This window comes from Dromiciops gliroides, chromosome 3 (assembly GCF_019393635.1).
Source record: "Dromiciops gliroides isolate mDroGli1 chromosome 3, mDroGli1.pri, whole genome shotgun sequence".
Lineage (NCBI taxonomy): Eukaryota > Metazoa > Chordata > Mammalia > Microbiotheria > Microbiotheriidae > Dromiciops > Dromiciops gliroides.
In genome coordinates, this window is record NC_057863.1 from 337492899 (window position 1) to 337519409 (window position 26511).

The 26511-nt window shown below is 40.3% G+C and overlaps 1 protein-coding gene across 1 annotated transcript in view; it reads right to left on the bottom strand.

Annotated features, from left to right (window-relative positions):
* ITGB5 (integrin subunit beta 5) overlaps window positions 1-26511 on the bottom strand; it is a 188662-nt gene that overhangs the window by 80907 nt on the left and 81244 nt on the right. Inside the window, exons 6-8 of the mRNA XM_043997337.1 lie at window positions 8595-8756; window positions 7865-7960; window positions 5280-5369 (exon numbers count right to left, since the gene is read on the bottom strand). Of these exons, the coding sequence (XP_043853272.1) occupies window positions 5280-5369; window positions 7865-7960; window positions 8595-8756 (348 nt within the window). The remainder of the gene's footprint in view (window positions 1-5279; window positions 5370-7864; window positions 7961-8594; window positions 8757-26511) is intronic.

Sequence of the window (26511 nt, forward strand, 5' to 3'; positions counted from 1 at the left end):
GTGCATCAGAGCCATGTTTGTAACTCAAAACAGAGTGCTATTTTTGCTTCTTCAGAATACCAGAAAGGCAGACAGACAAAAAGATGGAGAGAGAGATAGACAGATGGAAGGAAATAGATGGAGACAAATAGAGAGGGAAATAGGCAGATGGAGAGAAGGAGAGAAACCCACAGAGAGAGGACACGTCGGGAAGGAAAAAAGGATGGTAGGAGGAGCAAATTAGAAATATTTATATCTGGGGCAGCTAGGTGGCGTAGTAGATAAAGAACCGGCCCTGGATTCAGGAAGACCTGAGTTCAAACCTGATCTCAGACACTTGACACTTACTAGCTGTGTGACCCTGGGCAAGTTACTTAACCCCCGTTGCCCTGCCAAAATAAAATAAAATAAAATAAGATTATATCTGTTTTGCAATATAGAAAGCCATATCTTAGCTAAATCCTAGAGCTATAATGGCAAGTTCAAAGGTTCATATGTTAGAGACTTTACAAAGGTCAGTCTTCCAAGCTTGGCTCCAGAGAAGAAAAAAAATACATCTTCCTCCCTTCAGTGTAGGGTTGAAGGACTATGGATGTGAAATATCATGTATGAGGTCAGAGAGAGTCACTGTGTTTGTTTTGCTAATACATTGTGATTTTTAAAAATCCATTTAAAATCGTTACAAAGGATAGCTTGCTAGGTAGGGAAAGAAGTGGGATATATTCATGAATGAATATACCTTAACATACAAAAGCATCATTAAAAAATTAAGAATAAAAAAAAATAAATCCTGAAAAACAAGGGTTAGTCTTGTCCTCAAAAATGAAAGTATTATATCAATAAACATGCCTGTGGCTGTCTGATTCATCTAGTGTTAATGAAGCCAATGATTTGTGTTGTAACTCCATTGTAGTCCTCCACAACCCCAGATTGTACTTTTAAACCCAGTCAGCTATTCTGGGTCATTGCCCCTGGTTAAAGGGTGAACATGTAGACTTGATCCATCCTCAGTCCTACAGAAAAAGTTGAAAATACAGACCCTACTGCTGATAGTTGAGAAACATCACTATTGCGTATGAAAAACCGGCTTCCTACACATGAATGTACATGTTGAACATGTCAAATAAGAGTTACTGGTGCTTCAAAAGAATACTTTAAATTTTCCTCCTAATCTTGCTAACTATAATTATGGGTATATCCAGTCTATTCTCTGGAGAAGAATGTCAAATAACCAGTCATGATAGCTATATTAATCATGCATCTCTGCAGAGATCCAGAAGCCTGAGAGCAGGACACAGATCTCCTCTAACTGTCCCCCAGGAACTTAAGGGGAAATAAATACTTTTTAATGGGGGAAAACAAGATAAATTTTTTTAATTTCCCCCTTCACCCAGTGGAAAGAACAAAACTCTGGTACCAAATATACCTAGTCAAGCAAAACAAATTCCCATATTAGTCATGTTCAAAAATAAAAGTCTTATTCTGCATCTTGGATCCATTATCTCTTTATCAGGAGGTGGGCAGTTTCCTCTATCATGGATTCTCTGCAGTGGTCATTGTATTGACCAGCATTCTTAAGTCTTTCAAAGTTGTCTCTCTGTACAATGTTGTTATTGTATAAATTCTCCTGGTTTTGCACTTTACTCTACATCAGTTCATGCAGGTCTTTCCCAGGTTTTTCTAGAACTTTCTGGAACCCTTTTCTTATTACTTTGGGTACTTTGTCTAGCATTATGTTCATGTAACCTACTTTGTTCAGTCATTGCCCAATTGATAGGCACCCCCTTAGTTTCCAGTTCTTTTCCATTATTAAAAAAAAACTTGCTATAAATATTTTTGTGAGAGTCTTTTTCCTTTTTCTTTTAATCATCTCCTTTGACAGCCAGGTGGTGTAATGAATAGAGCAATGGGCCTGGAGTCAGGAAGATTCATCTTCCTGAGTTCAAATCTAGCCTCAGACACTTTACTGGCTATGTGACCCTGAGCAAATCGCTTAACCCTGTTTGCTTCAGTTTCCTCACCTGTAAAATGATCTGGAAAAGGAAATGACAAAACCACTCCAGTATCTCTGCCAAGAAAATCCCAAATATGGTCACCAAGACTTGGACACAATTCAACAGCAACAACAAATCATCTCCTTTGGGTTTAGGTCTACTAGCACCCTTGAAATTATTTAGGGGGAAACTTCACAAGGATCTTTGTAGTATACACTGAAGACTAAGAACTAGAATTTCCAGATAATACAAAGACCCGTGACCTTCCTCCCCTGTTCAGAACTCCAGCCTTCACACAACCTATGGAGCCACCAGGACCTAATAGCAGTCTTCACTGGTCTGACCCATCCTACCACTGTTCAAGTTCTGGTTATGATGCAAAGGATGTCGCTTCTTGGTTTATCCCTCCTTTGTGAACCTTTTTGTCCAGGCTTTTTATTACTTTGGTCCTCTTTCCCAGCAGAGAAGTCAAATAAGCATGGAGTCAGTAGGTCAACAAACACTTATTAAGCACCTACTATGTGCCAGACACAAAGAATTGGAAAATCGAAGGGATGTCCATAAATTGAGGAATGGCTAAACAAGTTGTGGTATATGAATGTAATGGAATACTATTGTGCTGTTAAGAAATGATGAGCAGGCAGATTTCAGAGAAACCTGGAAGGACTTACATGAACTGATGATGAGTGAGATGAGCAGAACCAGGAGAACATTGTACATAGTATCAACAACATTGTGTGTTGATCAACTGTGATACACTTGACTCTTCTCAGCAATACAATGGTCCAAGATAGTTCCAAAGGACTCATGATAGAAAATGCTCTCCAAATCCAGAAAAAAAAGAACTATGGAATCTAGATGCAGATTGAACCATACTATCTCCATTTTTTTTGTTTTTCTTTTTTGCTCTTATTCTTCTTGCACAGCATAACTAATGCAGAAATATGTTTAATGTGATTGTACATATATAACCTATATCAGATTGCTTGCTGTCTTGGGGAGGGAGGAGGGTGGGAAGGGAGGGATGAAAAATTGAAACTAGAAATCTTATTAAAACAAATGTTGAAAACTATCTCTACATGTAACTGGAAGATAATAAAATACTTTTACAGAAAAAAAATTGAGTTCCCTATTCTTTCCCTCTCTTCCTTCCTTCCCTACCCCCACTTCCTAGTGAGAAGGCAGGCAAAACAATTAATTTTCTAAGTCAGTCATTTACCAGGGTGAATGAAATATAAATTAAGAGAGTATTTGTTTCCTAGGGTAGATTGACAAAAGCACACTGATATTGAAACTAAGTGTTTTGGGTTTGAATCCTGGCTCCACTTCTTATTATTTGTGTGACCTTGGGCAAGCCACTTCTCTTTGTGACTTGATTTCCTCATCTACAAATTGAGGGGATCAGACTAGAGAAACACTGGATTTCCCTTGAACTCTATGATCTTATGCAAAGGTTAGATTTAAGCCAGGCACTGCTCTATAATATATTCTGCAAAACTAGAATTCCAAAGGCCTTCCACAAGACCTATCTAAAAGGTGTTGTTTATAGGAAGATTGCTAAGAAATATGGAGAGGGAGGGATTGATAATCGATGATAGTTATTTCTATGTTGAAGATAATTTTTAACATTTGAAACCTAAGTTCAATCTTGTGATGTCTATAGTTAGGTTCATAAGAAACTATTTGTAAAGGAGAAGTAAGTAGAAGGATTTAGCTATAACACTGTTGTGAGTGTGGGACCCCCTTCCCCAAGCCCCAGCAGGACAGAACAACTCCTGGGTCATTTCTCTAGATTACTCTCACAAGTCTGACTCATTGTTATTTCCTCTTTCTCTGTTTCAGCTTCCTTGACTCTGGGGCAGTTAAGAGGAGCAGTGAGGCATATCTGGGAGCAACAAGCTATCACATGTGCTCAGAGTAAGAGAAAGTATGTCAGGAGACACACTCCGAGCCAAATGGTTTCTTTTCTCTTCTTACGTCACCACGAAAACCTCTCTTCTCTTCTCACAGAAATCAATGGCAGGATCAGTCCCAACTACAAGCTTTGACACAGGCAAAACTCCCCAGTCAAGATGTCCTATCTGAGCCATAGTGATCCCAAAGAAGGGACATAAGCCCAACTCCTCGCCCCAAGGGCACTGCCAGCTACAATAGGCATCCCAATTGAGATTCCAGGAGGAATAGGAGAAAAGTCTCCCCTTATAAAAGTTCAGGAAGGAAACAAGCATTTATTAGGTGCCTACTGTGTGCTATATACTTTGCTAAGTGCCTAAGAAATATTACTTCATTTGATCCTCACGACAATCCTGGGAGGTAGGTGCTATCATTATCTCCATTTCACAGATGAAGAAACTGAGTCAGAGAGAGGTTAAGAGAGTTGCTTAGGGTCACATGATTGAGATACATTGGAGGCTGGATTTGAACTCAGGTCTTCCTGACTCCAGGCTTTGTCCACTGACAGTTAAGGCACTCCAAACCAGACTTCTTCACAGAGGATCAGAATACAACAACTCATTTATTTCACTATTAGGTTTACAAAACATTCACATCAACTGTGGAAAGAGCAATGGTTCTAAAGTCAGAGGGCCTGGGTTCAAATCCTGTCTCTTGACACTTACTATCTTTGCGAATGTGGCCAAGTTGCTTAACTTCTCTGATTTTCAGTTTTCTCCTCTGTAAAATGAAGACTAGATGGACTCTAAGGGCCCTTCCAGCTCTCGACCCATACCACTCACTGAACTCTGAGAAATATTATTATCCCATTTTACAGGTCAGGTGCAGCTAGGGTGTGACTTGCCTATAATTACCTAGTTAAGTGTCTGAGCCATAATTTGAACCCAGAGCTTGTGATTCCCAGTCCACTATTCTTTCCACTACACAGGAGCAAAAAAAAGTAGAATGGGAGAGGAGAAACACCTGTAGAAATTGTTCCCTAATTTAATTATATGTACATTTCCCTTGTTACAAGGAATATGTTTTTTCTTTTTTCATTCTGGGGGGCAGGGAGAAAAAAGCTAGTAGCAGTGTTACTGGTGGGAAAAGTCATTGAAGCATTTTAAATGCACAGAAAAGAACAAAAGGAATTTTAGAAGGATAACTTTGAAAGTAACATGTTAAATTTATTATATACTTTTTTCAAAACAACCAAGCCATATATAATAATATAGAACCCTGGTTTCACATGCAGCTCCTTTATTCTCTTTTTTACTTTATATCTGGACAGCTTCTTCATTATGGTATTTATTAAATTCAGCATAAAAATATTAAAAGAATGTAGAAGGAAGAAGGGGAGAATAAACAACTTACATTGTATGCATTAACAATCAACTGGATAATATTTCTGGAGTCACCATGTAGAATCTCCACAGTAGTTCCAGGTATTAATGCCGTAAAATTCTTTGAAAAGGAAAAAAATAATTACAGGGGTTTTTTTTTTTCCACTTTTGTTCCTTACACAAAAAAGAATAATCACTGAAACACAATGAATTGAAGAAATTCCAACAATACTTGCCTCTACCCATTCCCATTGTCATTAAAAAACAAGCACCTTCTAACAATATAAACTAGGGCAGGGGAGTAGAGTTACTGAAGAAGGGCCTAGATTGACTGAAGGGAGATGGTGGCATCTCCTTCTCTGTGGGTTTCCCAGGGAAATAAAGGAGGGCAACGTTATTTCTGGGATTGTTTGAGTGAGGTCTAAGATAATCCATTCAAGATACATGACTCTGAAACCATTTCCTTTGAGACCGCCATTTTCCCTGCCAACATTTTCCTGCAATTCTACCTGCTAAGTTTAAACACAGTTAAGGTTTATTAGAACAGAAGTCTAAACACAGTGAAAGTTTATCAGAATACATTCCTTTGCTCTTTGTTCAAAATCCAAATGGAAACATTTCCAAGAGCCTTAAATGCCAACACTGCTCTTTTCAAGGGCAATTCAAACAAATCAACAGATTCCCCAAAATGCCTGAGTACCACTGAGTAAAATTCTAGATGAAATGCTGGATTAAATCTGAAAATAAAGCCTTCTTCCTCTTACTGATTTATGTACTGATGTCTAGGGTAGCATCAGAGTAAAGAAACATTAAAATTTCATGGGGCAGCTAGATGGCGCAGTGGATAGAGCACCAGCCCTGGAGTCAGGAGTATCTGAGTTCAAATCCGGCCTCAGACACTTAACACTTACTAGCTGTGTGACCCCGGGCAAGTCACTTAACCCCAATTGCCTCACTAAAAAAAAAAAAAATTTCAGTGGGTTACATATCGCTTTTCTCCCCATTTTCTTGACTAATGTAGAAGTAGTTAAATGAAAGAGTTTATGGGGGGAAAACACCTTGAATAGTGTGTTTTAAACTCTTTTTATTCAAGATGTTCAGAAGGGGAAATAAGACCTGGTCCCTTGGGGGGAAACAGTGCTGAAGGAGTAAAGTTGTTGAAACCCTGCTTGGCAAAAATGCCAAGTGTTAAAGACCCATTGATCAGAAAGGAGAGGAAATGAAAATCCACCATATTAAATAAAGTTATGAAGGAGTGGGCAGAAGAGGAAAACAATCTGCATGGATACCATACTTTGGTTAAATTAGACCTATGGTTTCATTGCTATAGGGAACCCTAGAAGAGAAAGCTCCCTGCACTAGTGCAAGTTGGCAAGTCTTAAAGAAGTTCTCAAAGACACCAAGAGGTTATATGATTTGCCTAGGATTATACAGCTTTTAATTGTCAGAGGTGGGTCTTGAACCCAGGCCTCCCTGCCTCAGAGGACAGAACTCTAGCCACTGAGCCACACCACAGTTTTAGGATCTTATTTTTGGCAGGCCAGGAAAAAAAAAAGAACATGATGATGGCTTGGGGCAGTCTAGATATGTAGAGGAAAGTAATGTTTCTTCTCCCACATATACAAAAAACCCAAACAAACCATAAATTGAGTGAGAAGGAAAAAGAATGCTCGTGCTATTTCCTTCCCCCGCCCAATTTTTTAGGAACTTCTTAGAGCAAAAGGGGAAGTGGGAGGCGGTGAGGACCTCAGGAAAAGGTTGAATGGTATTTTACCAAAGATAATCATATTATTTCAGTTTTGCCTACAGATTAAAGGCATTGGAAAAATACATTCAAACAAAAGGCACCTTTCTCAACTTCTAGGCCCCCAGGTAAAGAGAAGTGGTGCAGGCATTAAAGGGTTAAGAGGAGGAAGGAGATGCAACAAGCTGCTGTTCTCTGGTTACTTGGGAGGCCAAGTTCCCTGGAGAAGTTCCCATAACCTTTCAAGTTAAAGAATGTAAGGGGGCAGAACTGACTTGAATTTTTTTTCCTGGTTGTTTAAATGAGCACATGCTGTCTAAGTAATGACATGTTTCTACCTTCCACCTGGAAAGAGAAGGCAATATGAATGGAGAAGAAAGGTTAGAGGCAGGAGAAGAAGGAGCAGGTGTTGCCAGAGGGCAATCTTAACTCCACGGTACAATGGGTCTTAAGGGAGACACTGGGCCAAAAAAAAAAAAAATCTTTCTCTAGATTACTGCACACAGAAGACATCCTTCCTCATCCCTCCCCACACTGGCTTCCTTAAAGTTAATTCAATCACATGCCGAGTGATAGCTCACACTTCTGTAGTACTTTAAGCTACTGGTTAGAGGACCTCCATCAGGGTACTCCCTCTCTGAGCCTCAGCTTCCCCATCTGGGGTAGACAGTGATGTCCTTTTAGGGACAAGGGTTCATCGTCCTTCCTCTCTGTCTCCCCCAGTCTATAAGACAGGACTCCCACACGACATACTCAGTCCCATGCTGTAGTCATGACTAATCTACCTCCACTTTCACAATTCTAATCTTTTTTTCCCTTTGGATCAGAATTTCCACCCAACGTCAGAAAGCCCATGCCCTTAATCCCTTTACCTTGTATAGCATGTAATGGTTCTTTGTCACAGCGAATATCAGGTGGATGTTGTTCTCTGCCAATTTTTCTCCAAGAAGAGCAAGCGATGGATAGTCCTAGGAACGAGATCCAGAGAGAACTTAGGTTTTCCAGAGCTCAAAGGACTGGCTTCTGGTGTCCGCTTAGCAGTTTAAGCTTTAGTAAGGAGAAAACTTTTTCTATAGGAAGAATTTAACAATCACCACCCACAGCTTATCAAGAGGAAGGAGGGCATCCAGAAAACCCTTCAAAAGGGCAACTTCACTCTATGAGAGTTGGTAGACTCAAAGCAGAAGCCCCAAAAGTAGCAAGGGGGTTTTGTTTTCCCATAGGGTGAACCAAAATCTGCCTCTCTTTAACTTTCCCACATAGACTTCAAATATTTTAAGTCTTCTCTTCTCCAGACTTAACACCCCTCCTTTTAAAGTCTATAACTCAGCTAGGTGGTACAAGATTCCCTTCTGTTCACAGGAGTCTAATCAGGAAATATTTTAATTTAACAAATGGAAATAAAGGACAAATAAAAAATGAGGATATATGGGAGTCTAAGCACCCGGAGAATTTGGAATGGAAGCCTAAGTTGAGGCCTGGAGCCAGGGTCCAATGGACAATTATACTGTTCCTATCATCAGTTCAGTCACACACAAAAAAAGAAGACAAGACAGTGGGTCAAGAAGAAATCTCAAAGAGCAACTATTGTGGCCCCCTTACCATCTGCTTGGATGCAGTATATTCATTGGCCTCATTCAGATGGCATTGCCCATCATGTGGCTGAACCAGGCCACCCAGTTTGCCATCCAGAGCAATGTGTGGCACATCATCTGACGTGAACACCAGCAAGTGCAGAGCTTCCTTCCGCCAACCAATCTTCTCCTGTAGGGAGAAAAGACAAGTGAGAAATCCTGAGCCTACCTGTGTCCTTCTTAATCCCATTCATGGGTCATCAGCCAAGGTCCCTGGCTGTTCTTCAAGGTCTCCAGAATGAATCAAGGTGAGTGACTTGGCATGTCCATTTGTAAAAACATTGGGAAGCATTCCAAAGAGGTGTTGGCAGAGAAACATCCTGGACAGAGGAAACTTGCATGAACATGGACAAGTCTCCAGGAAAGCCTTTGTTCAGGTTGGTCCATGAGCTTTCTCTGTGTAATTCCACACATTTTTCAAACTATTAGAAGTATTCCTGACCCTGACTTCCTTCCCTGAAATGCACTCTTGTAAATTACTTACTGTATTTACCCAATATGACTTCATTGGTTGTTGTTGATTCTTGTAATTGAACTGATTACCTGGCCAATTATGGTCATTGAACTGAGTACCTTAGGCTACCATAAGACACTCTAAGTGGACCCAGGGGAAATGTGAGGACATAACCTTAAGAAGCATTGCCCTCTCAAGTCTCTGGATGGATATGTTGCCCACCCATCCCAGTGCCCTGAGCAAGTCTGTTTTATAGGTACCAATAAATACTAAAGGAATTAAAACATTTCAGCAGAAAATTAAGTATATTTTATCTTTTATTGCCTCATTATGTGGAATTTTATTCTCAAGATTAGGAGCTTCCAACCTGGGGTACTTTTGTCTACCAAGGCTTGTCAAGTACAGCACTATTTGGTAAATAATGATGTTATCCAATTGAAATATTTCAGAAATAGTGTGGTTTTTTTAATGTAGGATTGGAGAAAGAAAAACTTTATGTTTCTTAAAAATGTTGTCAGCCACAAAATAAAGTTTTCTTTACAAAAAAAACAATTTCTTAATTCTATTTAATTTCTTATGGACTTATATGCATAGTAAACTCTAGAATTAATTTCCTTTTATATTGAATAGGGAATAAAGGAAAATATGCTGAATGTCAAGAAGTACTGGGATCAAAACAGGTTGGGAACCCCTACTATAGAGAGCCAGAGAAAGATTACTATGACACAAAAGAGAAATACAAAGGAAAAATCTCCTTTTGCAATTATCATGTTTGCTTACAGTATTCAAGGTTTGTTAACTAGCTTGGATGTTCCCATCTTTCTATTACGAATGGCAGCTGTAGGGGGCATCTAGGTGGCAGGGAGCGTCTAGGTGGTGCAATGGATAAAGCACAGGCCCTGGATTCAGGAGGACCTGAGCTCAAATCAGGCCTCGGACACTTGACACTTACTAGCTGTATGACCCTGGGCAAGTCACTGAACCCTCATTGCCCCACCAAAAAAAACAAACATACAAATGGCAGCTGAAGTCCCTTTCAGAGAATTCTATGACCTTGGGCAAATCACTGAACTTCCCTGGCCCTCAGTTTCCTCCTCTGTTAAATGAAGGGGTAGTCCTAGATGCCTGAAAAAATTTCCTTCCAGTTAGAGGTCTAGATTTCTATTTTGTGATGATGTATATTACAAATTGGGCAGGTCCATTGGATAGAGCACCTGGTCTAGAGTAAGGAAGACCTGAGTTCAAATCTTCATTAATCACTTACTAGCTGTGTGACCCTGAGCAAGTCACTTAACCCTGTTTGCCTCAGTTTCTTCATCTGTAAAATGAGCTGGAAAAGGAAATGGCAAACCACTCCAGTATCTCTGCCAAGAAAACCTCATGAAGAGTCAGACACTACTGAAACTCAACAACAACAAAAATATATGCATCATTCTGTCACAGTAGTACCCTGCCTCTGCTGTGAGAAGGATGTCACATTTCATTATCTGTTCCTATGGTTTTTCAATTATTTAAATTTAACTTCTTTCATTGATCTTTTTAGCCTAATTTCTCTCTAAAGCAAAGACTCTAAGAACTTAAAAAATTATTTTAATAATTTGATTTTATTTTATACATTTTTTAGAATTTCAGAGAAGGGGTCCCCAAGCTTCACTATACCACGAGAGGAGACCATGACACACAAAAAGTGAAGAACTCCTTACCTAAAAGCATGCTGGGAATTCAGGGTATAGACCAGTGCTTCGAATTCATGGCAATGCCATGAGTATGCACCACTGCACACACTCTAGGGGGCCTTCATAGCCCTGACCCTGGAGTTGGAGGAGTTCTGTCATGGAAAAAGCAGGAGCAACCCCTTCAGTCCATGGCAGGGTCAGCAAATCAACCAAAAGTAATCATCCTGAAGCACCAACAAGGTTGTGTCATTCTTTTTTGTCATGGAGCCGGAAGCTGTCTACATATATGTGTTCACTAGAAGTTCCTGGAGGGGCAGCTAGGTGGTGCAGTGGATAGAGCACCAGCCCTGGATTCAGAAGCACCTGAGTTCAAATCTGACCTCAGACACTTGACACTTACTAGCTGTGTGATCCTGGGCAAGTCACTTGACCCCAATTGCCACACACACACACACACACATGCACACAAAGAAGTTCCTGGAAATGTAGGCTATCAGATCACAGACATGGAGAGGGAGGGACCTTAGAAGATTATCTAGTCCAACCCTCTCATTTTACTGATGAGAAAACTGAGTTCTTGAGAGCCTCAGGAGTCTGCTCAAGGTCACATTGGTAATAAGTGTCGGGGGCAGGTTTTTTACTGTGAAAAATATTTATTGATATATTTTATTTTTTAATGTTTATAGCTTTTTAAAATGTTTGCAGCAGCTGTATTTTCCAATGTATCCCTCTTCCCACTCCCAGAGAGCCATCTTTTATCAAAAAGAATAAAAAAGGGGGGGAATGCCAACCTGCTTGTGAATATCTGAACTGATGGGGGTCAGACAAAGCCTTTTGCTTACTTGAATGGAAGAAGGAATTCAAGAGGTTCACGGTTTGTAAACATAAACCAATGCTTCCCATCCCTAAGGATGCTTGAACGATCAAGGGCAATAGATACTGTCAACTCTTATTTACTTTTGTTAATGGATGAGCCAGACGTGATACAAAACAATAGATAATTAAATACAACAGCATAGAAGAACCTTATTGTTTCCTTACTTCCCCCTTCCCCCACACCCCCCCACACCCCCCCGCAGCTATGAAAGGAAAATAAAAGGTAAGACAGAATAGGCCTGCTAACATTAATCCAGAAGCATGAATGAGGAACTGAAAGGAAAAAGGAGGAAAAAAAAAGGGAAACCCAAAAAATAAGATAAGGGGGACAGTAGGTGGGTGGGTGATTAGGCAGAGAGTGGGAACCTAAGTACAGTCTCAGATACCTTCTCTCCCTCATTAGCCTCAATTCTCTTACGCTGAGGAACAGGTTCTAGTTACATAATGGCAATAACTGGTAACAACAGTGTTGGCACTATGGATGAGTTTTCAGCACTGACTTAGTTGAGAGCCAGGACTGGCCTTCTAAGTTGAAAATTTTACAAGTGATGGCTCATTAGTGTATTTAAATTAGAAACAGCCTTCCCTGCTGACAGCTTGGACTGCATGACTATCTACACTGAAGGACATAGGGTTTATAGCCCACATTTGAGAAAAGCACTGGGGGAGGGGAGAGAAGTAGTAAGGAGGACATATGGGCAGCAAATTGGCAGAGTAGCTAGCGTTCCAGGCCTTCAGTCAGGAAGACCCAAGTTCAAATCCATCTTCAGATACTGGCTGTGAGACCCTGGACAAATGGCAAGTCACTTAACCTCTGTCTGCCTCAGTTTCCTCCACTGCAAAATGGGGATAATGGTAGCACCTATCTCTCAAGGTGGTTGTTTCTAGGATTAAATGAGATAATATTTGAAAAGTACTTACCACAGTGCCTGACACATTTTTGTTCAGTAACGTTTGACTCTTTGTGACCCCATTTTCTTCAGCTCATTTTACAGATGAGGGAACTGAGGTAAGAAGGCTAAGTGATTTGCCAGTCACACAGCTAGTAAGCGTCTGAGGAGGCTGGATTTGAACTCAAGTCCTCCTGACTCCAGGCCTGGCACTTTATCCACTGTGCTATCCAGCTGATAGAGTAGGCACTTAATAAATGCTTTTTTTTCCTGCCTAAGGACACTGGCACAAAGAGTTAGGAAACTTAGGTCTCAGGCATAGCCTCACTACTAACTAGATATCTGTTTTGGACAAATCGCTTACAGGACTTAATAGAATCTTATAGAATCTAGAACTGAAACCTTGAGTATCAACTAGTCTAAATCTTTCATTTTTCAGATAAAAAAACTTAAACCTAGAAAAGCCAAGTCACTTTTTGCCCAACGTCAGAGCCCAGGTTAGGAGGCAGAAGACTGGAGTTTGAGTCCCTGATGTGGTTAATGCATGGTAATGTATAACATAGCAAAATGGCTTAGTTCCTAGAGGCATTAGATCCCTAAACTACAAAAGTAGGCATTTAGACTTCAGGAGCTCTTTTGTTTGTTTGTTTGTTTGTTTTTGTGCAGCAATGGGGGTTAAGTGACTTGCCCAGGGTCACACAGCTAGTAAGTGTCAAGTGTCTGAGGCTGGATTTGAACTCAGGTACTCCTGAATCCAGGGCCAGTGCTTTATCCACTGCGCCACCTAGCTGCTCCCTTCAGGAGCTCTTAATCTGTGAAAGTAAATCACAGACATTTACTTGATGCCATTTCTCTAGCAGTAGTCATACTACTAGAGACTTTTTCATTGCTGTAGAATGACAGTCATCCCTGGCACATGGGACATACTTAACAAATGCTTGTAGACTATCAGAATTGGAAGGAAGCAGGGCTGCACTGGAGCCAGCTTCAACCTGAGATGATTATTAACATTTTCCTTGTGAGTATTTACTACTTGGAAATCAGCAAGCTCTCTAAATCAAGGCCTGATTTATCGTTTTGTTGATTGGCTAGGTTTAGACCGTGATGGAGAAAATGTTATCAAGGCAGATTAAACTTTGAAAGAGTGTGCTACGTAGATGTGTGCCCCCCTCCCTCCCAGAGCTGGCTGTCCTATAAATAAATGAGTACGTAAATGAATGAATAAATGAATGGACCCACCAACAAATATATAAATAGATGAATAAACAAGTAAATGAACAAATGGATGAAAGGGTGGGCAAATAAATGTATAAATATATTACACATAAATAAATGTGCAAATATGTGTAAAATATGTGTAAGTATTTCAATATAATGAGTTTCCTTTGTAATCCTATGGATGTTATCCTTAAAAGCATAAAATTTTTTAATTTCAGTTTCAATTTTTTTAAATTTAAATACATTTTAAACAAATATAAAAATTATATATTTAAAATCAACTTAAAATTTTAAAACATTATTTTGAGAAGGGGTCTATCAGCTTCACCAGACTGCCAAAAGGCAGAAAAAGTTAAGAGTCCCCTTGATGGTCTCTATAATTCCTTCCAGGAGTGTGCCAATAAATTCTATTCCATTGTGGGACCTCATCCCAGTATCCTTGAAACTCAGTTCAACTGTGGGAGACCTAGTAATAATTTCATTTTCAGGAAACATTTGTTATCTGTCATTTGGAGGGCTCTGGAACTGGAACTGGAAAAGATACAAAGTCAGTCTGGGACACAGACTCTGACCCAGAACACACAGTTTAGTAGGGGAATAAGAGATAAAACTGAGGGCATTCCTGTTCAGACATAAATTGACCTGGATGCCTTCCAAGGTCTTTTCCAATTCTGAGATACTACAATTTCATGCTTCCTAAAGGAACTCTAAATAGGCAGCTAGGAGGCACAGTAGGCAGAGCACCAGGCCTGGAGTCCAGGAGACTAATCTTCCTGAGTTCAAGTCTAGCCTCACACTAGCTGTATGACCTTGGGCAAGTCACTTAACCCTGTTTGCCTCAGTTTCCTCATTTGTAAAAATGAGCTGGAAAAGGAAACAGAAAACCACTTCAGTATATTTGCCAGGAAAATCCCAAGTGGAGTCACAAAGGGTATGATACTACTGAAAATGACTGAACAAACAAACAAAAAAATAGTACCACTGAATTTGAATAATTAAATGGTGCAATGGAAAGTCTGCCCACATTTTTCCAAATAAAATTAAGACTTAAACTTAGGGAAGAAAATGAAAGATAATTAGAGGGAGATTTTTAATGAACCAGAACGACAACAAAGAACGGAGGCTTGTAAAGTTGGGTTCCATGGCTGAGTTTTGTTTGGTTTCAGCCCCTGTGACAGCCGCCACAATGATTCAGCCTTCCTGGGTGCCTGGCTGACAGTATTTCTGTTTTCATTTCTGTTGTCTGGCTTGGTGTAGCCACGGCATCTCTAATCTGTCCTTCTCTGGAAGCAGATTCTTCCTACTGGGTCTTAACTTCAGGAAATCTTTGCTTTCAGCATCATGTTGACATTGGCACTGTTTGTAGACTGCAGCTAAACAAGAGCTGGAAGGAAAGGTCTTTTAAATCAAAACACTTCATTACCTCTCCTACTCCCAGGGATGGGGTGAGTCAGAAACCTCTGCCTAGACATAGCCTTCTCGTGAGTCGGCTTCCTCCTGTACCCTAGGTCAGGGCTGTAATGACCCCAAGAGCAGCCTTCCCAACCCACAAAATGAACAAGTTCCAGAGATGCTCAGAAATCCAAGTCACTGTCAGAGTAAGACAGTCAATAAGGGCCCAAAGCCCCTTTCCCACCAGAGGGGAATCTGAACCTAAACTCACCTTCAATCCCCCAGGAATCTTCCCTTCTCACTAGCAGGAATTTCAATTTCAGCATTTTCAATTCCTTTAGACAAGACCTGGTCTTGCTAGTGCCAGATAATGCTATAAAAACCCTCCAGACTTTCCCAGTTTCGGAAGTTGCTCCATTTTCCCTGTGGCCCCAGCAAGGTATACACAATTCCACTCTGGTCCCAGCAGACCAGATGTAGTTCTCCCATCTTCCCTAATTGCCCTTCATATTTTAAGTGTCTCCTTATATTGAACTATAAGCATTTCTAGCCTTCCTTCATTAAGACAAGGGCAAACGTTAAGGTCCAGTCTACAGTCCCCTGCTCTTCTCAGGCTAAAATCTCTCTTGCTTGGACAACTCACATATTCCCACAATTTCTATGATGAGGAGTCATCACGATGTAATGGAATGATCATTCTATTTGGAAATAGAGGTCGGGTTCAGATTCAGACTCTGCTCCTTCTATTTACATGACCTCTGGCAAATGAGTTCACCTCTCTGGACCTCAGTTTCCTCAGCTGCAATATGAAAAGGGTTGGGCCGGTTCTTTAACGTCCCTTCCACTTTTAAATTTATGATCCTATTTCACTCAGATGACCCCTCCCCCCACAGTAGGCATCTGCAGGCCTGAGTTTTCTCCTCACATTATTTAACACTACATCTGGGGGCAGCTAGGTGGTGCAGTGGATAGAGCACCGGCCCTGGAGACAGGAGTACCTGAGTTCAAATTCGGCCTCAGACACTTAACACTTACTAGCTGTGTGACCCTGGGAAAGTCACTTAACCCTCATTGCCTCACTAAAAAAACAAAAACAAAAAAACCCACTACATCTGTGGGAGGCAGCTAGGTGGTACAGTGGATAAGGCACCGGCCCTGGATTCAGGAGGACCTGAGTTCAAATCTGGCCTCAGACACTTGACATTTACTAGCTATGTGACCCTGGGCAAGTCACTTAACCTTCATTGCCCCACAAAACAAACAAAACAACCCCCTCCCCCCAAAAAATGAAATAACATTATATTTGTGAAGACAGAAAAATTTTGTGATTTATTCAGCCAAGAAAGCCCTCAGTATGAGAACTACATTCACCAACCTATATAGTCTATTAGTAGTAAATAAGTCTAGGGAGTTGCCTGAGGTACTTAAAAGGTAACAGACATGCCCAGAACTAGTGTCTGAGGTAGATATTAACCTAGGACTTTCATATTCCAAGTCCAACCATTTATCCCCTATCCCAGATTCATCATTTTCCTACCTATGCCCAACTCACTCTCCTTAGACTTTGAAATTTTCTCAATGGTGCCATCACCCTCCCAAGTTCAAAGCTTTGGAGTTGTTCTTGACTCCTATCTCCCCCATCTGGTCAGGTGGCCACCATATTCAAAGGCCAATTTCAATATCACTAGAGCCAACATAGGGTATGGGAACCAAATGAAAGCAAACCACTAAATCTAGACTTGCAAAACCCAGCACAAGTAACCAATAACATTCTGCAGTCAAGTGAGCAAAGAAACTGTCCATGAACAGGAGTCCCCAGTAGCCTCAGCATTTCCTGCTACATGCCAAGGGTCAAAGCTGGTTTTAGTCTAAATTAAAAAAAAAAAAACAATACTACATGCAGGTGTTCACTGTTTTAAAGAGACCCAGGATGTGAAATTCTAGATTTACACAAATAACAAAGAAGGATTTATTGAGCATCTAATTTTGTGTTTCATAACACAAGGTGTTGAAAAAGGAGGGAAGAAAGAAAGGAAAAGAAAGTACAAAAGCATAAGACATGGTGGAGTCAGGGGCAGCTAGGTGCCACAGTGGATAAAGTACCAGGCCTGGAGTCAGAAGGACCTGAGTTCAAATTTGACCTCAGACACTTGACACTTACTAGCTATGTGACCCTAGGCAAGTCATTTAACCCTCACTGTCGTGCCCCCCCCCAAAAAAAAGATACTGGAGTCAGGGTAACTGGTCCTCTAAAGTTGGGAAAGAGCAATTGAGGATGGGAAAAGATGGGTTCTGTTTTGGACATGCTGAATGTGAGGCAACAAGGCAACCACATGATGGTCAAATGGTAATGGATGAACTTTACTTGAATCCAAACCCAAAGATCAATGAATGGCTGGATTAAATAATTTGTGAAATTTCTTCTTAATCTAAGGTGCCATGACTCCTATCTTAAGTAAGAAAAACAATTAGCCAATTTGTTGTCCTCCTTTTGCTCACACTGCAACTGACAAGGCAGTTTAAGAAAATTATTTTACCTTAGTTAGAATGGGAACTGGCAGAAGATTTGCCTGAGCCTGGTCCCCCTGATGAGAAATTCAAAGGTACTTTGAAATCTAAACACTACCTCATTTACTAAGGGAAAGGGAAATCTTTGTTCGAACAACTGGTTGGGTCAACAGGAATCAAACAAAAAAAAAAATTCATAAATAAACTCTTCCTTGGAAGTGTGGTAAAAATTATTTGTGGTAAAAATTAATATTGCAGTTTTTAGCTGACTCATTTGGAAGGGGCCACACCTGGCCCACCCTGAGGTTATGTATGCTACTGAAGTCAGAAGGAGAACTCTCCATAGGCAGTTTTTGAAGGACCTCCCCTTTTGGGGGAGGAAAGATTGAACGCTCCCAGAAGGCAGGCAGAGAGCACTTCCGGAATGCTAGGCGTCTTCCAGAAGGCGTTCTCTCAGTCTTGACGCTTGAGGTGGTGGCGCGTGTTCACTCTATCTCGGGCAGCTACTTTTCCGGGTGGCTCAAGCAACTGTAAACTGTCCGGGGTTTGGTGAGTTAATTAAGGAAAACTCTAAACTCCTTTGAACTAGCTTAATTGGAAATGGTTTGGGGTTAAATAGGTTAAGCTTAGAGTTAAGAATATTTACCTGTATTTCTATTTTCCAATTTATCTTTGATTTTTATTAGTTTCACCTTTGTTGTTTAGCTAATTCCCAAGTAATAAAATCTGATCCTTTTGTGAACTAAAGCTTAGAGGCTCCTTTCTTATTGGCCTGAGAGAAATATCTTAAAAGGGCAGTTCAGAGGGGAGGGTGAACCTAAAAGGGTCCCTCATATTTCTGGGACCCCAATATTAAGGAGAGTCACCCAAATAATGTTCTGTATATCAAATTTTGGCCCTCACAGGAGAGAGGAAAGTAACAAGTATTTTTTAAAGTGCCTACTATGTGCCACAGCTGTCCTAAGTGCTTTATAAAATCACCTAATTTTACCTTCAAAACAATCCTGTGAGATAGATCCTATTAAGATGCCCACTTTACAACTGAGGAAACTGAGGCAGACCAATTAAATGACTTGTCTACAGTCACATAATGGTCATGTCAGTTTGAGGACTTTGGGCTTGGCATATGCTAGAGAGTCTAGCAAATTAAGCATTATTTGTATTGTTTCCTTTCTTCTTCCTAAACACACTAAGGGCATGCAGGCAAAGTTTTTTGCTTCCTCATGACTCACTTTGTCAGGCCACTGGTCTGAATTCTTCCAACCCAGAGACTATGCATGTGACCAGAGCTCCCTTTAATTTTCTTAAGTTATGAGTAGATGACTATGTTTCATGAGCCAACAATTGAGCCCAGTGAACATCAAACTATGAAGACAGAGCACATATAAACAGAGTTTAGTGGTGACTTGGGCAACGGTCAACTATGCTATCAGGCCAGGTCCTCCAAATCTCACCCCAGATCTCAAGAGGAAAAATGTTAATCTATTGGAGACTGGCCAGGGCAATCTGGAACCTATGGGGAAATCTATGCCCTTTGCTGAGCAATATTTAGGGAAGCAGAGTCACAGAACCAAGGTCATCCACTGACCCCGTTCCTCACCTCTCACCTGCCCCAGGGAGCTGGTTGCTTTAGTAAAATGTGCAGGAATGTGAGGGTGGCTTTATACAGATTGGCCTAGATTTGACTATGCTAAACCCACAGAAGTCCACATACCTTAGAAGGAACATTTCCAAGTCACTCTGATATTTAAAAACAAGCACCAAAAGGTTACTTGATTTAATTCAAAAAACACTTATTAAGCATCTACTATGTACCAAGAACTATGCTAAGTGCTAGGGATACAAAAAGAGGCAAAAGACAGTCCTTGCTCTCAAGGAGCTCACAATCTAATGGAAGAAACAATATGCAAACAAATATATACAAAGTGAGCTATATACAGGATAAACAGGAGATAATTAAGGGAGGAAAGGCACTGGAATTCAGAGGGGTTGGGAGGAGATGAAACTTAAAGAAGCCAGGGAAGTCAGTAGGAGTGCAGAAGGGAGAGCATGCCAAGTATGAGCCAAAAAGCATGCCAGGTTTAAAAAAAAAAAAAAGATAATAGAATCTTTTTTTTTTTTTTTGGTGAGGCAATTGGGGTTAAGTGACTTGCCTAGGGTCACACAGCTAGTAATTGTTAAGTGTCTATGGCCAGATTTGAACTTAGGTCCTCCTGAATCCAGGTCTGGTGCTCTATCCACTGGGCCACCTAGCTGCCCCAGGATAATAGAATCTTAAATTGAAAATGACTTAATATAGGATCTGGCCTAATCTGCTCCTAAGGAAAAAAAAAGACTAGAGTCATAAATGTAGATCTGGAAGGGACTAAAGAGACTATTATCTAGCTCAACTCCAGCATTTTACAGATGAGAAAACTGAAGCACTGGGGAGGTTAAATGATGGGCCCAAGGTCACAAAGAAAAAAAAGCATCAGAAGTGGATCGAACCCAGGTCCTCTGAGTCCAAAAACAGTGAGGGCTTGTTCCCCTCTGCCACACTGGCAGAGTACCCCACATATAGTGCACTAAGGTTTGCAGAGCTGTTTACCTGTGCTATATCTCTTTTGAATCTCAAAGCAACTCAGTGAATTAAGTATAATACGAATTATCATTCCCATTTTACAGATGAAGAAACTAAGACTCTGAGAGGTTTAATGAATAGCCCATTTGTACAACCAGTAAGTTTCATAGATGGCATTTGAACTCGTCTTCCTGACTCCAAATCGAGCCCTCAGCCTAATACACTGAACTGCCAGGAGTGCTCTCTTTAGAATCATAGACAGGCACACACTGGCTGTCTGAGGGAGGAGTCTGTTATCTGGAAAGCTAGCCTAGTGAGACAGTGTGGTACAGTCAGAAAGACCTGCTGGGTTTGGAGTCAGGGGACCTGGCCTTGTCAGTTGCTATCCATGTGACTACCTATGTGACCTCATTTGAGGAGACTGGACCTTGGCATGATAACCATTCACATTCACACAATTTGATCTGTTACAAAGTTCTTCCTTGGATTAAGCCAAGATAAATGTCTCTCTAACATCTATCTATTGTTCCTTATTGTGACTTCTAGAGTAAGGAATAAACCTAATCCTTTTTACTCATGGTAGCTCTCTTCATGGCCTTGAATGTGACTGTCATGTCTCCCTTCGCCTTCTCTTATCCAAATTAAACATTTCTGCTTCCTTCAACTTTTCTCTATCTGCTTGGCTTTTCTGAGCTTTCACCATCCTATTTTCTCTTCTCTAGAAACATTCCAGTTTGTCAATATCCCTCTTAAAATGTGGTACCGTACCCAGAAATGACTACAATACCCCAGGTGGGATCTCCCCAGCAAAGATGTCAGGAGGACTATTATCTCCCTTGATGAAGACACCATATTTCCATGAATGGAGTTTAATATTGCTTTGGTGGTGTCCTTGTTTTTGTGTGCTGTTTCTCAGCAGTCCTATCACATGGTTGACTCTTATAGAGCTGTAGGGCATCTCGGATATTTTTCCATGTGAATTTATTTACACATGCATTATAAGGTAAAAGACAGATGGCAAGGAAATTAGAAGGAACAACTGGTAGAAGTTGTAAGAAGGCAGATTTAGACTTGTTATGAGAAAAAAATAATGACCTAAAAGAATCTATTTGGAGAAAGTGGGAGGGCTGCCTCAGGAAGTAGTGAGTCCCCCTCATTGCTTGGGTGTAAGAGGCTGAGATGTGAGAACTGTAGCATGTTCTTGTTTGAACAAAGGCCTCTAAAGTGCTACACAAGTTTAATTATTCGAGATGTGTTTCCCAATCCTCCTTAATACGAGCCTCCCTCTGAAATTATTCCAATTTTTCCTGTCTGTATTTTGTTTGTAAGTAGTTGTCTGCATATTGTCCCCTCTAATAGGTTGCATGTTTCTGGGGACTGTCTTCTGCCCTTTCTTTGTATCCCCAGCTGTTAGTCAAGTGCCTTCTGGAACACAGTAAGCACTTCAAAATGCTTGTTGATTACACATATACAACCTATATCAAATTGTTTGACTTCTCAATGGGAGGGAGAGAATTTGGAACTCAAAACTTTAATAAGCAAATGTTAAATTTGTTTTTACATGTCATTGGGAGGAAAATTAAAATATCAAATATATTGTAAAATGCTAGTTAACTTGACGATTCTGCAACTCCTGGATGGGAGCTCCCACAGCAGAAATCAAGAGAAGGTGTGCACTATTCATTCACCTTTTTAAGTCTTTAAGAAGAACAAAGATATTTCTTTGTCCTAAGTAGCTGTAGGTACAGAGCTCTATAGAGCTGGATGGAGAACCATAGGATTATCATTGTACTTAGAAATGTAGACATGGGAAAAACTAGATGGAATATGAGCTGGTACTAGAACCAAAAATTTCAAAGCATAGGAAAATCTAGTGTAACTAATCTAGTCTAACTCTCTCTTGATATGGATAAGGAAAAATGGTGCCCAGAGAAGCTCACTTCTTGTTGTTGTTGTTGTTGTTTTAGTGAGGCAATTGGGGTTAAGTGACTTACCCAGGGTCACACAGCTGGTAAGTGTTAAGTGTCTGAGGCCGGATTTGAACTCAGGTACTCCTGACTCCAGGGCCACTGCTCTATCCACTGCACCATCGAGCTGCCCTGAAGCTGACTTGTTTAAGGTCACAGGGATAGGTAGTGGATACAAGTGGGACTATTACCAGGATCTCCCAAACGCTGGTCCTGCCCTTTTCCTATGATACCTGTACTTATCCAGAAACATCAGTGAAATTAAGCCCACTAACTTCAGATTAATTATAAAGACTTTAACTTGAGGCAGATCTACTTAGGAAGTTCTGGGAAATGTAAAAAAGCAAAATCAATGACTTTTTAAAAATTTTGTAATTGAATGGAAAAAAAGAAGAAAAAAAACATTATTACCAAATTCAGAGGATCTTTTAATTATATGTGCAACAATACCTGGAAACCACCAGGTGTCACTATAAAAAGTCACAAGTCACACAGTCCCTAAATTGCCTTGATTTGATATTGCTAGAGTTGTTTGTTACTGTTTCTTTTTTTTTTAAGCTGGTTTTCCCTGGCTTCTTCTGAAGGAACAATACACAGACATAGGGAGAGTGGGGGGAAAATGTGGAACTCAAAAAAATATCTTTACATGTAATTGGAAAAAAAATCAAATCAAATTAATTTGTTTTTTTTAATTTTTTAAATTTTTTTTTGTGGGGCAATGAAGGTTAAATGACTTGCCCAGGATTACACAGCTAGTAAGTGTCAAGTGTCTGAGGCCGGATTTGAACTCAGGTCCTCCTGAATCCAGGACTGATGCTCTATCCACTGTGCCACCTAGCTGCCCCCAAATCAAATTAATTTTTTTTAAAAAGACTGTAAGCTCCTTGAGAGCAGAGACTGTCTTTATTAATTGTATCCCCAGTGCTGGCACAAAGTAGGTTCTTAATTAATATTTATTGGATGGGATGATTGATATTTTAATTTAAAACACACACATACACACACACACACACACACACACACACACACGCAACCACAATCAAATTAAAAAGAGAGAAAAAAAAAAACAAAAACAAAAAACTCCAAGTAGACATTACTCTCATTCTCATTAATGAAAATGAAAATGCCAAATAGCTAAATACCTCAGGGATGGGACCAAAGTATACACATTTATTTTTAATATCTTACGTGCTAACAAAGTGTTTTCATATGTTGTATGTGGCATAGTAGAAACACCACTGGCCTTGGTTTCAAAACATTCAGAAAGACTTGGGCTTGAATCCTAGAACTTCCAATCCTGTGACCTTGGCCAAAGGACTTCAGGAAAGGTATAGTACATCAAAAGTGTGCTGGATTTGAAGTCAGAGGATGTGAGTTCAAATCCCAGCTCTCTCACTTAGTAACTGAGTGACCTTGGGCAAGATACTTAGACTTCTCTAGGTCTCCATTTCCATATTTATAAAATGAGAGGGTTAGACTAGTAGCCTCTAAAGCCTCTTCCAGCTTAAAATCTGTAATCAGATGATCTATCTCTGGGCTTCAGATTCCTTATCTGTAAAATGAAAGGGTTGAGGGGCAGCTAGGTGGCGCAGTGGATAGAGCACCGGCCCTGGAGTCAGGAGTACCTGAGTTCAAATCTAGCCTCAGACACTTAACACTTACTAGCTGTGTGACCCTGGGCAAGTCACTTAACCCCAATTGCCTCCCTAAAAAAAAAAAAACAAAAAAAAAAAAAATGAAAGGGTTGAATTAGATGGACTCTAAGATCCTTTTCTCCCAGTCCATTATTCTAGCTAAAAAATGGACTGCTGGGCTGCCCACCATTGCACTGGCCTTAAGATCCATCTGCTACAACCTTGGGATATTCAAAGGCTACCACAATCAGGCTAATTCCATCTCTACTCTGGTCCAGGAACTCAGACAAAAAAAAGACATTGTGCTGTACTCAGAATAGGATTTTTCAGTCCTGTCCTACTACTTGAGGGTCACATGTGATCAGAATCAGTTTCTTGGACAGGGATTTTGCCCATGTTGTAAGTCCCCTCCTCCTTTGTTTATTCCTGGCACCAGAAGATACCCAACATGCAGACCTCATAGGGTAAACACTAACTGAGGCCTCATTTTGTCTGGGAGGAAAAGAGATCAGATTGAAAAAGACTCCTTGTATTTTAGAAGAGCTTAGGAAATTTCATAAAAATTTTAAGTAAACCTTTCATAGGCACTCAATAAATAGTTGTTGAACTGACAAAAAACAAACAAAAACAAAAAGGGCTCTTGGAGGCCAGACCAATACAAAGCCCCTGCACCAAGTCATTCGTTCAAGGCATGAAAAAGAGGATGGGTTGGTAGGGAAGAGATGAGGCAGGGGAGAGTGTCGAGGATCCCACTCCAGATGCCTGAGCACATACCCAAGATGGTTAATTCCCAAGCCACTCAAGGGAGAATAACCACGAGGCTGTAAGTATCCCTGGAATTCTTTCTGTGATTAGTTTCCACTTCCCTGACACAGGAGCATATCCAAGTCTGCTTATAACAATAAACACGTCCTCATCAACATCTGGTTGTTTTTGCTTCCATCTGCACTCTGCACCTAAGCTTCTTAAGAAAAGGTCTTGGTGGTTAGACTCTTAACAATGGAACAAATGAAACATATATTTTCTTGGGGAAAAATAAATTATGAGTATGTGAACCCTGAACCACTGTCTTCTACAACAAGACAGAACACTGTACATTTATTTAACAGAGTAAAAATCTCACTAAGGCAGGCTATCCTTAAGAAAGGCAAACAGCCTAAATTTTATAAAATATCCAAATAAATGATTCTTTCCTATTCTACAGAATAAACACTCATTTTAACCAGTTGTTCAGGGAGGAAGATGGAGGTTGGTGAGGTTGTGTTTTATCATTTTTTTTACTAACCCCATAGAGTACCTGTACATTATAAGCACCCAATATTAATTTAATTAAAAAGTGCTCATTCAGTAGACTATAAGTTCCTTGAGGGCAGCCACTGTCTGTCTTCACTTTTTGTCTTTGTGGCTGCAAACTAATATTCCCTTGGTGCACAATGAATGCCTTTTGATTTATTTATCCAACAGAACTATTAAAGCATCCACTATATGCATAAGGAGAAACAATACAGCATTATGAAGAGACAGACCCAGCCTAAGAGTCAGAAAGACCCATGTTCAAGACTGGCCTCAGACCACAGACTACTGTGTTGACCACTAGCAAATCTCAACCTCTCAGTGCCCCTAGGAAACTTCTTAAGGCTCCAAGTTACATAAAAGTTGCAGAGCTGGGGCAGCTAGGTGGCACAGTGGATAAAGCACCGGCCCTGGATTCAGGAGTTCCTGAGTTCAAATCTGGCCTCAGACACTTGACACTTACTAGCTGTATGACCTTGGGCAAGTCACTTAACCCCCATTGTCCCCCCCCAAAAAAATTTAAAAAATAAAATAAATAAAAGTTTAAAAAAAAAAGTTGCAGAGCTGCAGGATGGAAGGGATTCCCAGGCAGCCAAGGGAACTATAAAGACAAATATTACAAGCTATCAGACCACCTTATTCTACTTAATAATCATGAAAGAATTATTTTCAGTGAATGAATGAAAAAGAATTTATTAAGAGCTTGTTGTGTGCTAGGCACACAATAAGCTAGCAAGATAGTACCTTTCTTCAAAGAGATTACATTCTAATAGGGATAGGTAACACATATAAGGAAGCTGTGGTCAGGGGAGTATTTTGGACAGGAAAATCTTATGGGGTAGGTCCTTTCCAGGAATAGTGGGTTTTATTTTATATTATTCTCAGTGCCAAGAGTTAAAAAAGGAAGGGGGTAGGGGTGAGGAGAGGGGCAGGACATGATCAGGAAGTGGCCTGATGGGTCTGAATCCTGGATAAGGCAAGGTGAACAATGCTCACCAATCCTAAACCCAAGGTCCTTAACAAGCAGATTTTGTTGCCAGAACATTTTTTAAAGTTTGTTCTTTTAGTACAGTAAGCACTACCTTTTTTGAAGCCTCCAAACCTTAATCCTCTATAAATTTACATTACAAAACCATTTCCCACTCCCACCCCCACCCCCAATCCATAGTGAAATACTCTAAAGGTTGACTTAGAATTATAGAATTTTCAAGATAGAAACTGCCTTCCCAATTTAATACACCCCCTTGGCTTTAACAGGTAATGGAAGTGAGGCCCAGGGTTAAGGGATATGCTCAAAGTCATGCAACTAATTGGTGCCAGAGCTAGGGCTAGAACCCAGGACTTCTGATTCTCAGTCCTGTGTTCTTTCCACTATTGTTGAATCATTTCAGTGATGTCCAACTCTTCATGACCCCCA